This window comes from Myodes glareolus, chromosome 9 (assembly GCF_982192425.1).
Source record: "Myodes glareolus chromosome 9, mMyoGla1.1, whole genome shotgun sequence".
In the NCBI taxonomy this organism is placed as follows: Eukaryota; Metazoa; Chordata; class Mammalia; order Rodentia; family Cricetidae; genus Myodes; species Myodes glareolus.
Window position 1 is genome coordinate 89,860,930 of NC_142034.1, and position 15,005 is coordinate 89,875,934.

Sequence of the window (15,005 nt, forward strand, 5' to 3'; positions counted from 1 at the left end):
AAACATATCTGGTAAAGAAACTTCCCTCTGGACCAGTGAGTCACAGATTTGGCTTGAATTCAGTAACCTGGGGAGTCTGAAGACTCCTTCAGCCCATCCTCTACTCCCACTTATTAAAACTATCTCCCCAAAAATCAGAAACCCAGATTAAAAAAAAAAAACAAAAAACCTGAGACTGAAAATGGTTGCTGTAGCCTTAACAGTGTGAAAGATGAGGGGCTGTTGTTCTCCCATCTCTGACCGGAAGACCCAGCATTAAGAGTCAGTTCTGGACATGAGCAAAATTTTATAACATTAAGATTAACTAGAAATTTCTAGGAGACTTTGCAGATATGCCTTCAACATAGGCCTTTCTCATGAATTTGAATAGTAACTGAGTGTTAGGAAGATGAATTAACAAGATGTCTGAAATGTTGCACGATTCTTTGGAACAAAAAAAGACACATTCATTAATGAAACTGCTTAACACTTGCCAACCAATGTTTAGTAATGGCTTGGAGGAAGCAGTCTATGGGCGCTAGCAGGGAGGATGGCAGCACTAATGGCTCTTAAAGGAATAGCAGCAGGAACAGCAGCTAGCTCATACTTGAGTCCCAAAGCATATCTTTCCTTTCTCTTCCTCCACTAATATTTATCAGTGCATAAATATAAACGGTCGAGTGATACCTGGTTTATCTTCCTGAGAGCAGCTTCCGCCTCTGCCCGGGTAATATAAGAGACATACCACTCTTCATCTAATGGAGTCTGCAAATAAGAAATTTAAAAGCACTGTAAGTTCTGTAGTTACATAAGCAAAGTGAAAAGAAACGAAGAGGGAAAAGCCTAATATTTCCCATAAATCACCACCTCAGTTCTCCAGGTTTTGAAACATTTGTTTTCTTGACTTGAATCACTTAGATGGGACTACATGGAAGGCATTTTGTGCAATTTGCTTCTTTATCTTGCCACTGGCTGCAAAAGCAGCTATGTAGGAGCCTCCCTTATATAATGGAACCTTTCATCTGAAAAGACAGAGAGATGAACTTTTCCAGCTTATTATATAGTAGTAACATACTTAATGAAAAATCTCTTTTAATGGAGCAACTAAGAGACTTAGTCATTCATGGCTATAAACCAGGAAACATGAAAAAAATGGGATTGTTTTTCTCACTTATTAATGCCTCTCAAAGACTGAGAGAGCACTAAAGGAAACATTTCATCTGCATCTTCCCCTCAGTCTTTGATTTATTGTGTGCGGAGCTGTGGATTCAGGGCAAGGCTCCACACGGTGCAAGGGTTTGAGCACTGAGCTACACGGCTGCCCTCTTAATGAAATGGCCATCAACAAAACTCTAACAGAAGACACAGACAGAGCAGAGCAGCTGATGAGAGTTTCTTACGGTCCCTTTGCCAGGGAGAAAGGCAAACAGAAGTAGAAACAGCTGTGTTACCTCCTCTTCCTCAGGAGATGGGGGCTGTGGCCTGTTTGGAACTGGCAAGGGTAAGTTTCTGCCTTCATTTCTGAGAGGTGGTCTGTTGCTGGGACCTTTCAAAGCAAAATATTGTGAAAATTAATTTACTGTTGGTCTTTGTTTTCTCACATCATAGTGTATCCATCAGATGCCCCCATGACAGTAGGGGCATTCCTTTGTCAAGGATATGGGGTTGGAGAGAGCCTGCATGGGACTGACCTAGGCCTTCTGCATATATGTTATAGCTGTATAAGTTGGCTTTCTTGTGGACTCCTAACAGTGGGAGCAGGGGTTGTCTCCAACTCTTTTACTGGTTTTTGGGACACTACTCCTCATACTGGGTCACCTTGCCCAGCCTTAATACATGGGAGGTGCTCAGTGTCTCTGTAACTTGATAACCATGTTTGTTGTAGCCATGGGGGAGACCTGTCCTTTTCTAAACAGAAATGGAGGAGGAGTAGATTGAGAGGTGGGAACAGAGAGAGAGGGTGGGGAAGGGGCTGGGAAAAGGAGGGAAGGAGGGAAGGTAAACTGCCCCCAGAATGTAAAAGAAATTAATTTTTAGATAATTAATTAATTTTAAAAAATAACTTGAGGTTGGAAAAAGAATTTCTACCTCTTTCCAACCACGAGGGCTCTTTGAGCCTTGTTCCATGCCATGCTGGTGAAACTTTGAGAGAAGACCCTGACTGTTCAGTGAACCCCTAAACATGCAAACAATATAATGTGGGCCGATTCCTAAAATCACACTGTCTGAATGTGTTCCTCAGCAAGAATAAGCAAAAAGCAGACCTTTCATAGATGGCCTGGAATGCTTCACCAACAGCTTGCACATTGGCAGCAGTGAAGAGACATGCTCTTTGGCGTAAGATGGTCTTAAACTTTTTTTTTCTTGACTTAAATCCCCTCCCACGGGTGGAGATTACACATTTTAGCCACCACATCTGGTTTGATTCAGAATCTCCGGGGCTCGATTCTTATAATCTATAGTTTGAATATGCTTCCAAATTCATAACTTGAGAGCAGATTCATCGCTAAGAAAAAGAAGCTAAGCACTGCTCTAAACTCTCATCAAACCATCAGGAACATAGCTCTGAATGGGAAGATAAGGGATAAAGGCTGGCCTGCTGTTACTGCTGCTGCTGGTGGTGGTGGTGGTGCTGATGCTGGTGAGGCCGGTGGTGTGTGTGTGTGTGTGTGTGTGTGTGTGTGTGTGTGTGTGTGTGATATTTTATGTAGTGCCTCATTCCAACTGCCTTTGGTACCTGCAGACATTGAATTAAGTGTTAAATGAAGAAGTCATATACTTTTAGGAAATAGCCTTTGCCTAAAGGCTTTGAGTCACATTATATTGTAAACATATAGACATGTCGATTGGCAGAGATTGTAATCATGTACAAACCTTGAGAGAAGTATGGTGGCAGGGAGGCACTCTGCTGGAAGCCAACGTTACTGTAGAGACAGAAAAAGAACAAGCTCTAAGCTGAGTTGGAGTGATGGGACCTGACTGGGGAGCTAGGTTAAGAAACCAAAGTGTAGATGCTTCTTACTTTGTTATTGCTGCCCACTACACCTCCGTGGCATCATAGAAGATGGGCAAAGAGGGGAATTTAGCTGACATACTTTACTGTATCCCAAGATGGACGAAATCTAATGTGCTTCACAAGCCAAAGGCAAACAATAATAAAAATCAAGCTTGTAAACCAAATTTAAAAGGTACTTTAAAAATGGGGCTATGGTTTGGGTCTTTACACTAATTGGAGTGCATGCGAACAGTAAATCCCCAGGAGTTGATGGTCTGCAGAAAGAGGGTGAGTCCAGGGGGAACAAAGGGCTGGGTGCTGCTGCATCAGAGAGACATTTGCAAGGCCAGGATGGAAAAGCAGATCTGTGGAGGCCCTGGAATGCTATCTGATCTCTCTATGCCAAGAACTAACACCAGCCATTGGCCCAAATAGTAATATTATTTAATAGTAATACTCTGCACACCTGATCTTCTTGTTGGCAATTTTCAATAAAAAAGATGGGGCTAGAGTTGTGTGTGAGATAATGCACACAATTGGACATGGTTGTAGAGGAAACCAGCTGGAGAAATGAATGGAAAGAATTAAAGGCATCTTCCTAATGCAAAGGGAAGACTTTAAAAATTTCCCTAGAGAGTTGGCAGAAGTGGACAGGCTTGTATTGGTGGTCCGTTTTTCACAGTACATAGGGAGGGAAGCTGGGCCTTTTCTGAATACTAAAGCATTGGTGAGCTAGCACGCCGAAAGCCCCGGTGAGCAGTGTGAGGCAGCCCATTGGCTTCCTGGGCAGGATGCTCTGGGTCTTGCCTGGTTCGCCTGCCCTTGTCTCTGTTTCCAGATGGTCTTATTATGACTGAGAAATTCTAGTTTTAGAGGAACAATCCTTTTGAGGACAGCTCCCGAGCATGACTGCTTGGCCTCTGTCATGGGCAAGGCAGTCTCTGTTTCCCCATCCAAGAACTTCAGTTATCTGGGTTTCTTAATGTTCGTTTGTTTGAAATAAGGAAGTGACAACACCCGCCATCTTCTGTCAGCCTTTGAACAATTGTGAGCCAAACCCCCACTCCCCTCAAGCTTAGAAACTCTGAGGACAATTGAGCTTTCAGGTTGCTCATCAAGTTCATTTCGCTTGTAAGGAAAGACAGTTCTGTCCAATGGCTCATCTCTCTCCTCCTCAAGCTACCTGACATTTTGCCACAATACTACACTGTGCTGGCTAGTTGTCAACTCTGGGGAAACCAGTCACAACTGAGGAATTATCTAGATCACATTGGCCTGTGGGTGGATCTGTGGGGAATTGTCTTGATGGTTCCTTGGGGTAGGAGGATTCAGCCCATGGTAGGTACACCATTTCATGGGTTAGAGCCTGAGCTGTATATGAATGAAGGAAGTCGGCCAGCAGAAAAGTGTGCAAGCAGGGCACATGGGTGCATTCAATTCTCTGTGCTCTGGACTGTGGATATGATGTGACTAGCTACTCGAGTCCCTGCCTCAGCTTTCCTGAAATGTGGTTCTAGAACCTAAGATTGTACAAGAAACTCTTTATCCTCTACACTGCTTCTCAGCAGGTATTTGTCACAGCCGCAGACATGAAGCTAGAACACAAGACCGCAGACATGATGCTTCCTTAGAACTGGTGACAGCCACCAACCTTTCTGAGAAGGCCCCCGGCATGTGAGACAACGGGAATGTGTGCTTGGGGTTGGGCTTGGCAGATCTCGAAGGGAATGTGTTGGAGCTCATAGGAGGTAGTGATGGCTGGGGCAGAGGTCTTTGATGCACTGTGGGGGAAGAAGAAAAAATATAGAGAGTCAGAATTCAAATCTGTGGACATTTAGAGTACCTCCCCAGCTTATACTAAACACAAGCCCCAAACCAGTGCATATGGGGAGACAAAAATCCAAAAGATGTAATTAGCAAATGGTAGGAAGATAACCTATCTCATTTTTTTCTAGATAGTTCATCACCTTAGAATGCATCTAAAATTGAGGTTGCTCTCTATAGTGAATTTTTAATTTTATTTTGAATGGCTTACTTAGGAGAGAATTGTTCGTGAGAAACTTGTGAATTGCAGAGATAATTTACATTTTTTATTTTGTCTTTTGCAAGCTAAAAGCACATGAAATTTTGTCCATCCACAGTTACTGATTCTTATCTACCTATGTATATCTATCTATTACCTATGTATGTAAGAGGGTATAAATGTTAGAAAATTTTCTATCCAAGACATATATGCAATTTTCTGTGCAGTTAGGTGTTCCAAACATGTGAACCTAAGTTTTTCTTGGTAAATCAACCAAGTAGTTCCATTTTACTATGGTCATGAGGTGAAGCAATTGATGTATGTTAAATGGACATGTATGGTTTCATACTCAATACTCCTATTTAAATAACTGATCAGAAAAAAATGAGAGAATAAAGGTTTTAAGAAATGAGGATAGGTTGTAAAAAAGATCTCTAGACATACCATCATCTTCATCCTGTATGGGGAAAATAATAAGAGATATTAGTGTTTTTATCAAAGTAACATCCATCAACAGTAAGCCCCCCTTTTGTGAGCTGTGGAGGCTTTCAAAGGAGAAGAGGCAGGCTTGGAAGCGTTTGTGTGAGACTTGTACTCTGCAGCATCTTCCTGACCCTTCCCTCCATTCCTGCCCTTCAATCTCCTTGCTAATTACCCTAGGGAATGAGAATGCAAGAAGTCAGCCACCAGGGGCCTCTCAGAGCGACAGGAGCTAAGCAGTTCGGCCTGATGAACTCTAAGTAAAGATGCAGACACTGGCATTTAACAAATTCTTTGGAGGTCTTGCTCTCGTTACTTGACTTCAGATTGGGGCAGGGCAGATGGAGGCCCACCTCCCCAGACCCTACACTGGTTGCCCCCGTGCCAAGCATTTGTTAAATGACATTTCACACTTACATTCTCCCTTCTGTCTGGTCCCCGTCCGTGCCTGAAATGATTTAGAGCACAGAAGTGAACATCAAGAGTTTCAAAGAGCCAGCCCCAGAGTATAATGTCAGTAAATTGCATAAGAAGAAATAAAACCCACTGAGCCATGGCCAAAGGGGAAGTTGCAAATGCCAGCAGAAATGCTGGGGAGAGGGAGAGAAGGGAAACTTGGCCACTGGATGCTCTGTTATCATTGCAAGCTGAGCTAGGCAAACCTTTGTTCTGCAGAGCTACTGTAGCAAATAATTACATAATTATACACATATATATGTTTAGTCAGCTTTTCGTAGCTATTAAATTTCACTGAGTAGATGTTTTCCCAAGCAAATAAAAACATTTTCAGTGATATTCTTCTTTGCTGAGGTTTTAAACCAGCAACCACAGGGTCCACCCTTCGGGTAATAAGGAAGCTGTTGGCAAAGGCCCCTGCTCTGGGCTTTTCCATAAGGGGCTTGGTGCCATTGGCACAGATGAATAAGCCAACCCAACAGCTTTGGCAGTAGCTGTCTAAGGGCTGCAGAGGTGTCTGTGCTTCCTGGGAAAGAAGGGGGAAGAGAAGAAGGATTTGTTGAATAGCTAGTGTTACAGGCTTCTCCGGTACCCCGCAGTACTTCCTGTGTCATTGGACATTTTCATATTTTGGCAATTACGATTGTTTTTCCTGTATTACGATTTTCTTAAGTAATGCATTAAAATGTCATTTAAGTCGATGACAGAGGATTTCCTTGGTGCACCCTAGCCCTAGTTTTGACTGAATCCTCACAACAGCCAAGCCAAGGCGATGGTTATGAATCTTGATAGGCAGATGAGATAATGAACTTCACTGTTTCCTCCCCAAGAAGCCTGGCTGATCCCAAATCTGGGCACACTTGTGTCATTTGGTAAATAGACCATACATGATTTTCTTATCGCAGAGTCAAAGCTGCTAGAGCAGAACTCAGTCTCCTGTGGTTATAAAGGTGGTTGGGCAGTAAAAAAGAAGCTAAAGCTGGTCTAGCCCCCGCCCCCAGTCCTTGGTCTCCGATCCCTAATGACATAAACTGACAAATACAGCTTCTGTACACTGTTCAGTCTGTGTGCTTCCGTCCGGCAAGGTGGGGAAACCCAACAAAAAAGAGAGCTGCTTCAGCAGGGTCTCCCCCAGCAGCCACCCTGTAACCCCACCCAGCGCTTCTACCCATGCCTCAACCAGACTCCATTCTCTTCACAGACCTGAGTACTCATCATCTAACCAGCGAGGACAGGAGTCCCCACCCTCCTACCCAAGTGCTGGGAGCTCCAGGGCCCACTGCAAGCCTTGCAGGGCAATTACTTTGGAACCGGTGGCTTCTTCGCTATCAGGGGTGCACTTCTTTCACTCCTTTCGTGTCTGTCCATGGCTGGTGGCAGAGGAGGCTTTTGTATCTTGGGTAAATGCTCCCCGAGAGTCCTGCTGAGTGTGTAGAGAAAGGATTTATTTGTAAGAAACCATCTTAACTAGGCAGGAAAACTCTGGGGCTTGACACAACACAATAGAGGCTTACCTTCCCACGGGAGCTGAGGGCTGCAAGACATTAGAGAACACAGGTGAGGGTCCAGCACTTTCCAAAGAATAAGGATAAGACAAAAAACAAACAAGAAACCACAGAAAAACTAAAACCACAAACCAACCAGAAAAACAGCTTACCTTGTCAGAAAATGCTGGTTTCTTTCCTGGAAACGAGAGAGAGCAAAACATTCAATTTGGGACAAGTGTGAGCTCGAGAAGTAGGTTCTGATGAACACCATGTCTGGGTCTCTGGGGAAGACTGGCTTCAAGCCTGGGCTCCAGATTTTGAAGGGTCTTTTGCAGAGCACCTGATCTTCTTGGCTTAAAAATACTGCTGAGCTTGTCCAAGTCACACAGCTGAGTACATGCTAATGGGATGGTGGGGTGGGGCGTCTGCTGCTTCTCAGTGTGTGACTTAGTATAACTGAGCATCAAATAATGGATGTCTTCTTGGGATTTTATTTTTCTTTCATTGGCTTAAGCATCTATTGTCCAGCCCACTTTGATTTTTTGAAACATTATCTGTGTGTCATGAAGGAGTAATTTCCCTCCAACTCCCGTGATACACTTGATATTATGTAAAGAATGTCATTTGGTTTCTGGAAAAGAAATTAACTTAGAAACAAGGACTTTAGGAGATTGTCCTGGTGTGCCAGAAAATGTTGGATTGGTGATGATGGTGGTCATGGTGGTGGTGGTGGTGGTGGCGGCAGCGGCAACAGTGATCGTGATAGTGGTGGTCATGGTGGTGTTGGTGGTCATTGTGGGCATGGTCAAGGTGGTGGTTATTGTGGGGATGGTAATGGTGGTGATAGTCATTGTGATGGTGGTCATCGTGGGCATGGTCATTGTAATGGTGGCCATGATGGTGGTGGTGGTCACAGTGATGGTGGTCATGGTGGGGATGGTCATTGTGATGGTCGTGGTTATGGTAGTAGTCGTGGTGGTAGTGTGACTGATTTTTCTTTGCTCACTTTTTTGATTTCTTTGAGACCAGATGACATTGAGGCCAAGTATTTATACCTGAGAACTCTTTAGTGCCAAGTTATTCAAAACAACTTAGGTTATTTATTGTATCTGAGATCCTGTGGGTTGGGTCGGCCTTTTGTGTTCTATGTGATGAAAACATTACTAAAGGGGGTCTAGTAATCTGGAAACAGGCCTGAAAGTACCTGAGCATGTTGGACCTCAGTTTCCATGGCTGTGAAGTCAGTGTAGTTTTGTCATGAGGGTCAGATGGTAACTTATGTGCAAGGTCAGGGACAGGATGGGCGAGCACTGACAAACACTGGCTAGTTCCTCTGTCGTTTCCACCCTCGCTTGCTTAGCACCCCAAGGCTCATGCTGACCATCCACCTGAATCACATATTCGCAGCATCCCATAAGGTCTGAGCTCACGGTAGACTTAGGAAGGTCTAAGAAGATTGTCTACTTTGAATAACTCACTGGCCAAGGGAAGAAGTTTAGTGCATATTTAGAGTTTGAGATTGAACACCTTCTTTAAATGGGTACCCCAAAAGTAAATTAACATTCTTTTACCATAGTAGATTTTTATTTTTAAGAAAGTATTTGATTCATCAGAAACAAAAAACCAAACAACAGTCTTCTGATGTGCATATGTTCTTTTCATGTTGGGAATTTTATGGTCAAAGTCTAAGCATTAGTTCCTCTGCAGCATCATGGACAAGGATGCAGTTCAAAGTCAAGCATGGATTATCAGGAAATGGTTAGAGTCCAAGTCAACTTTATCTACTTTTGCTGCTGCTGCTGTTGTTGTTGTTTCTCTTTTTAACCCTGGCTGTCCTGGAACTCACTCTGTAGACCAGGCTGGCCTTGAACTCACGGAGATCCACCTGCTTCTGCCTTTGCCTCTCGAGTGCTGAGATTAAAGGCATGCACCACCATCACTTGGTTTCTTTTTATATAACATGTGTAGCTCTCTACAGTGAACTCTAAACTCAATGGAAGCTCTAAACACAGCTTCTCATGACTCAGCACAGTTAACATGTGCATCCGAGAAATAACAGCAAGCTGCAACTTCCAATCCAATTTCTCAAAGTCATTTGGCCAGCCGAGGAGAGTACTGAGGCAAAGCCCTTGTTCAGGGTTCCACTGGAGAGGAGGAAGGATGGAGCTGAGATCTGGATTCCATATCTACTCAGTTTGGGTGCTTCTTGCCCACGTCCACCTAGTCTTTAGCAGGTTCAAAGCCTAGGTCCTCAATGTCATGTGATAGGATGTAAAGGAGCACCCACTTCAAAGTCAGAAAGACGTGGGCTCAAATCTCAACCCACTTATGCAAACTGAGCCCCTCATTCAACCTCTCTGAACTTGTTTCATCATCTCGGAGGTGGGGCTGATAGCAACCCACTTCACTGACTTGGCCTAAGGATATAAAGTGCTTGCCACTTACTAGGTGTTCAATAAATGATAGTTAAATTTTAGAGTTGACTTAAAAAATAACTTTAAGGGTGGCTAGAATCATGGCAGTTTGAATCATGAGTAAATTATGAGAAAAATTCAAAGTGTTTGGTCAACTACACACATCCACAACAAAGGGCAACTCTGACACCCGAATGGTACTTAGAATTTTAGAAAACAGTTTCTCCTAAGAGAACATCTGTCTTATGGTGAGACTGTGCCCTAAGGAAGTCATCGCCTCCCTGGTTCAGCATACTAAGAATTAGCAGCCAAAGCAGCTGATGACAGCTCTCCCAGAGCTATGCCTCTCAGCCCATTTCCTCCCTGGGTACCAGGATGCTTCACAGTCTTGGTGGAGCAGGCACAGCCCAGGGACTAAGAGGGGGGATCTGGGTTTAGGTCTCTATCTTCATCATTTGGTAGCTAGGTGCTTTTGGAAAGTTACTGCTTTGTGCCTCAGTTTCTTTCTCCATAAAATGAGGATGCTTCTCCCAACAGTACATAGTAAAATGAAATGATGCATATAAAAATGTGCACTTAGTGCGCTATAAACGTAGCCATGGCCATTATGCATAAAATATGAGGAATACCAACCTAGTGTGAAGGGCTCTCGGTCAAGAGGCGCCAGTGAGCGGTCGAGAGGAGGTTTTGTGCTTCTGTCTATTGATGGAGCAGGCACTGGGGTGGAAAAGGTTGAGGTCAGTTAAAAGAAGAAATCTATTGGCTGGGGATGGGGTAGGTGGGCTGGTGGGCAGAAGGCAACCCCATGCTTACACTTTGCTGGTTTGTGGTTTCGACTTCTGCTGGGTTCTTCGTGGTTGGGATGAGATGGTGATAGTGGCTGCATGAAATTAAAAAAAGAAATCCAAATATTTGGAAGCTTTTCCATCTATGCCTCAGCAAGACTTTGTGGCATTGTCTCCCCAAATCTGTCTGGATCTGCTCCCTTTTCTCCATCTCCAGGTCTGACCTGCAGCTCGCCACCCCCTCTGTCAGCTGAGTAGGGGAGGCCACCTCCTCTCTGAGCTTCCTCACTCTCTCATGAAAAGGGCTTTCTGCCCAGCAAAGACCAAACCGAATCTCCTGCCAAGCCCTCCACAGGCTCTGGTCACATCAGAAGTGAAACCCAAGCCCCATGTGAAGTCCTACACGAGATGCTCCTGCCTGCCTCTCCAAGGAATTTATAAGTTCTTCTTGAGTGCCGCAGGGTCCTTACATAAGGATCTCCTTACAGCTCTCACACACATGCTCTTGAACATCTCCGTGGCTGTGCCTCCTCTGCCCGGAGTGTTCTCTCTGCTTTACACATGACCGGCTTGTCCTGTACCAGCTGAGTATCAGTTTGGTACCCTAGGTCACATTACCAGGTCTTCTGCCTGACTACATTTCCAAATCATTTCTATATCTATTTACTTGTTTAACATCAAAACCTCATGAAAATCAGAACATTCTGTGCTGTTCATGTTCTTCCTCTGGCACGGAGAACACTCGTGTGCAGTGGCTGCCGAATGTGATGGACAAATTCTGCCTCCTAGTGGTGGAGGTGAATTTCTCCAGACTTCCAAAACAAAGTGCCTGTGTAGACTCATGGGACTCTATGAAGCCCCTTTGCAAAGGTGCTATGCCAGCCTGAGGGGCCATCTATGAGAAGGAGGTTTTCCGTATTTGCCACGGCCCTCCTCTCACACTAATTTTCCCTTCTGGTCCTGACACTTTGGCACTTGCCACAGTTTTTAAGGTGCCCTGGCCACTAGCGAAAAAAGCACTCGTCTGATGCTGACTTTTTTAGCTTTGTGTGAGTTCCATAGGAGCTGGACCGAATGCTGAAAGAGCAGGAAAAGGGGGTCTGCTACCACTGTTTCTCCTTGGCTTCACTGCGTCTGAAGGTATTCATCCCTGAAATTTGAGATCTGGCCAGCAGGTGGCGCAATACTGCTTGCAGGAGGGCAGTCTAGATTGAGAACCTAGGCAACACCAGGACCAGACTTAGTTCTCCCGTAGATAGATGAATTGAAAGAGGAATCTCTCATTAAACACACAGTTCACATTGTTTATGCTGACAAAACCAGCAACAAACATTATGACATGAATAGAAACTGCTTATATAACACCACAAAATCGAATCACTGAGTGGAGCTTGTGGGTACGCATTTCCCCGTTTCTTACAAATTTAGAACCAGGTAAAGAAGCTTAGTCCCTTCTCTCTCTGAAGAAATAATTGCTTTGGATACAAAGTGGCCAGAAAGAAAAGGAGGAGGCTTACCGAGTGGTTCCGGCCTGTTGGCAGGGGAGGGAGGGCGGCCATTGGTCTCTGTGGGGGCACCGGAGGCTGTTGAGAGACTTTGCTGGTGGGAGGCCGGTCTGTGGAAACACAATGTTCAAATGGAAGAAGAAATGAAAATTTGAAGTGAGTGTTGTCTAAGTGCAGGGTTCTCTTTAGAACTTGCTGTGCCTGCCCATGCAGCTGGAGGTGCCAAGAGCCGATCCTTTACCTCCAGACCTCCAACACCAGCATGAGTTACAGAGTTACAGAGTCAAACCCAGTCTGGGTCCTACAGGAGACAGGAAGCCTTGGCCACTGTCTGCTCCTCTTCCTGCTCAAATTGGTATGACTCTTACATACATGGGGATAATTCCCATAATACCTCATACCAACAGGTGATATTTGAGACACTGCCAACCAAGAGAGGCCCCTATAGGATTACCCCAGTGAGAGTTTTCAGATACAATTCTACAGGTGTGGACTACATGCATGCACACATTAGCCTGCATGCATATATATGCATATATGCACATAAAGTTCATATGCACGTGCACACATGAGTACCTAGAAACACATGTGTATGCTGACACACATGCACAGAGACATATGTCTCCTTGCCTGCATATATAAGCTCACACTGCACACAAAGGTGCTTACCAGTATTACGTTAGCTGCTACCCTTCATGGGCCCCTTTTTCTGTGGCTTCCTTCCCTTCACAAATGTTCTGGGCTGCCTCACCCTCCTACTTCCTCCTTTTGCCCATCTCCTTTTGCAAAGGGAGGAGCTGCCCCCCACTTCTGTTATCAAGTTAAATAGCACATGGTCTGCCTTAGACATCCTTATCACTCTGGCTGCAGAGAACTGCCCAAGACCTGCTTCTCCCAGTCTGGGCTGGGAGAGGTCAGAGTGGAATTGTGAGGCATGAGCCGTGAGTGGCCAAGGGCCTCCTGGCATCTTGTGCTTTTGGCATGGCACTATGTCACACCATAGAAACCCTCACTAAGATACTGGCTATGTGAGTTTTAGGGGGACTGTGGAAGGAGTCTGGAACTTGGGGTTGAAAAAGCACTGAGTGCTCTCTTGATTCACCTTTTTGTCAGCCCTGGGAAGAACGCCATTCCCCTTCCAGCAGAAATGGACTCAAGGCAAGGGCAAGCCTGGTCTTCTCCACCCCACAGGCTGCCTTTCAGCTCCCCTGATATGTTATGTTCTTTGGGACCTCAGGGCCCTTGCACAACCATTTCAAGTGCTTTAAATGTTCCTCCCTTGCCCCCACTCAGCCTCATATAACCAACTTTTTCTCATTCTCAATACACTATTTGATTATCAGCCAAAGACTACCTCTCAAGTATCACAGCCCGAGGGAGCAAGCCCATTTATTATACTGGCTTGTTGATAACAATGACGTGATGCAATTGTTTGGTGTTGCCTGACCCAGGAGACTAAGAATGCTGGCGAGTGAGGTCTGTCTTGCTCACTCTGTCTTTGCGACAAACACGTAGAGACACTCAGCAACCTGGGTTCACTTTTCTGCCCTAAGTCTGGGACAGTCTTGGCGATGTTGACGCTTCCTGCCTGTTAGCTTTAGTGTTCTGTCCTTCAACACGCTAAGTGAGGTGACGGGATGGAGTCTGAAACAGCACAGCCCCCAGGGTTAGACACAACGCTCCCTGGGTGCAGAGGAGGCCAAGTGCACCTGAGATCATTTCTGTCACCTCCTCTGCTAGAAAGGAATCTCCACAAGACAAAGGTGCATTTTCCTTCCTGGTAGCTTGTGTCGTCTGGCTCACAGTAGATGAGGAACATTTGTGGCTTTGTGAATTAATGAATGAGTGAATGAAGAGTAGAGAAACAGGTAGATGAGGAACATTGTAAAAACTGTCTCACTGTAAAGGCAGAACCAAGCCCTCTGAATTCCTTCACATTTATTATGACAGTCTGCAGATGGCAGAACCACATAGCTGCCCTCTTTCCGGAAAGCCTTGCCCCTCTGTCCTGCCATTAGCCTGCTTCCCTCATGAGGAAATGGCCAGAGTGGTGAATTCTTTGGTCTCAAGCCACACAGTTTTCCAGAAGCTGAGCAAGAATCAGCACCCAGAGAAGCTCAATGGGCAGCTTCTGGCCAGCAGGTTGCAGAGGTTCTTACCAATGTACATGGAGTTGGTGTTGGGGAAAGGCTTGGCGGGCAGGATGGAGTTCTGCAGAGCCTCCTCATCATTGGAGGGCGGTGGCTCGTAATCAGCAGCGTCGTCCACCGGCACCTCTTCCTCCTCATTGGGGGACTCATAGTCCCCGTCGTCCTCTCCTTCCGGATCATCATCGTTGGGACTTTCGTAATCATCTTCTTCCTGCCAGCACAGTGGAGGGACAGCTCAGCTGGTGCCGATGTCACAGGATGACACTTTAGAGTACGGCCTCTGTGAGCTCTCAGCCCAGGATGCCAGCATCCTCCGACAGATCTGTCACTGAGGGAACTGTAACGTGTCAGGCCTCCACAGATGGGAAACCCATGCTTCAGGGACAGACCTGAAGACTAATCCCTGGCTGAGCCCAGGAGGGCTCAAGACAAACCTTTGCAGGGATCCAGCTGCCATGCTGAAGCACAGACATCTGGGGAAACTGCTCTCTTCTTTCTTTTGTACAGAATAAATCTGCTTTGTTTTCTCATAAAAACATACTTTCCCAGAAGTCATTTTCTTTCTAATTAAATGATTTTATTTACTAGAATCTCAGTAGAACAGGGGTCACTTCCTCACTTCCTCTATGACCATTTTTGAAAGACCTAGAAATGGCCATTTAGCAGAAAGACCACTTAGACTGAGGGTTGGGAAGCCCGGGCCTCAGATCTGCCTGGACTTGGCAAAGGGG

General features: G+C 45.3%; 1 protein-coding gene across 4 annotated transcripts in view; it reads right to left on the reverse strand.

Annotated features, from left to right (window-relative positions):
• Positions 1-15,005, reverse strand: part of Lcp2 (lymphocyte cytosolic protein 2) — a 56,877-nt gene that overhangs the window by 4,836 nt on the left and 37,036 nt on the right. For 3 of the 4 annotated variants that reach the window (XM_048436018.3, XM_048436015.3, XM_048436017.3), the window contains exons 7-19: positions 14,284-14,485; positions 12,137-12,234; positions 10,648-10,714; positions 10,468-10,551; positions 7,591-7,616; positions 7,448-7,467; positions 7,237-7,356; positions 5,895-5,925; positions 5,442-5,454; positions 4,626-4,755; positions 2,854-2,903; positions 1,431-1,525; positions 667-744 (exon numbers count right to left, since the gene is read on the reverse strand). In XM_048436018.3, the coding sequence (XP_048291975.2) occupies positions 667-744; positions 1,431-1,525; positions 2,854-2,903; positions 4,626-4,755; positions 5,442-5,454; positions 5,895-5,925; positions 7,237-7,356; positions 7,448-7,467; positions 7,591-7,616; positions 10,468-10,551; positions 10,648-10,714; positions 12,137-12,234; positions 14,284-14,485 (1,014 nt within the window). The remainder of the gene's footprint in view (positions 1-666; positions 745-1,430; positions 1,526-2,853; positions 2,904-4,625; positions 4,756-5,441; positions 5,455-5,894; positions 5,926-7,236; positions 7,357-7,447; positions 7,468-7,590; positions 7,617-10,467; positions 10,552-10,647; positions 10,715-12,136; positions 12,235-14,283; positions 14,486-15,005) is intronic. The other variant, XM_048436016.3, reaches the window with a different exon arrangement.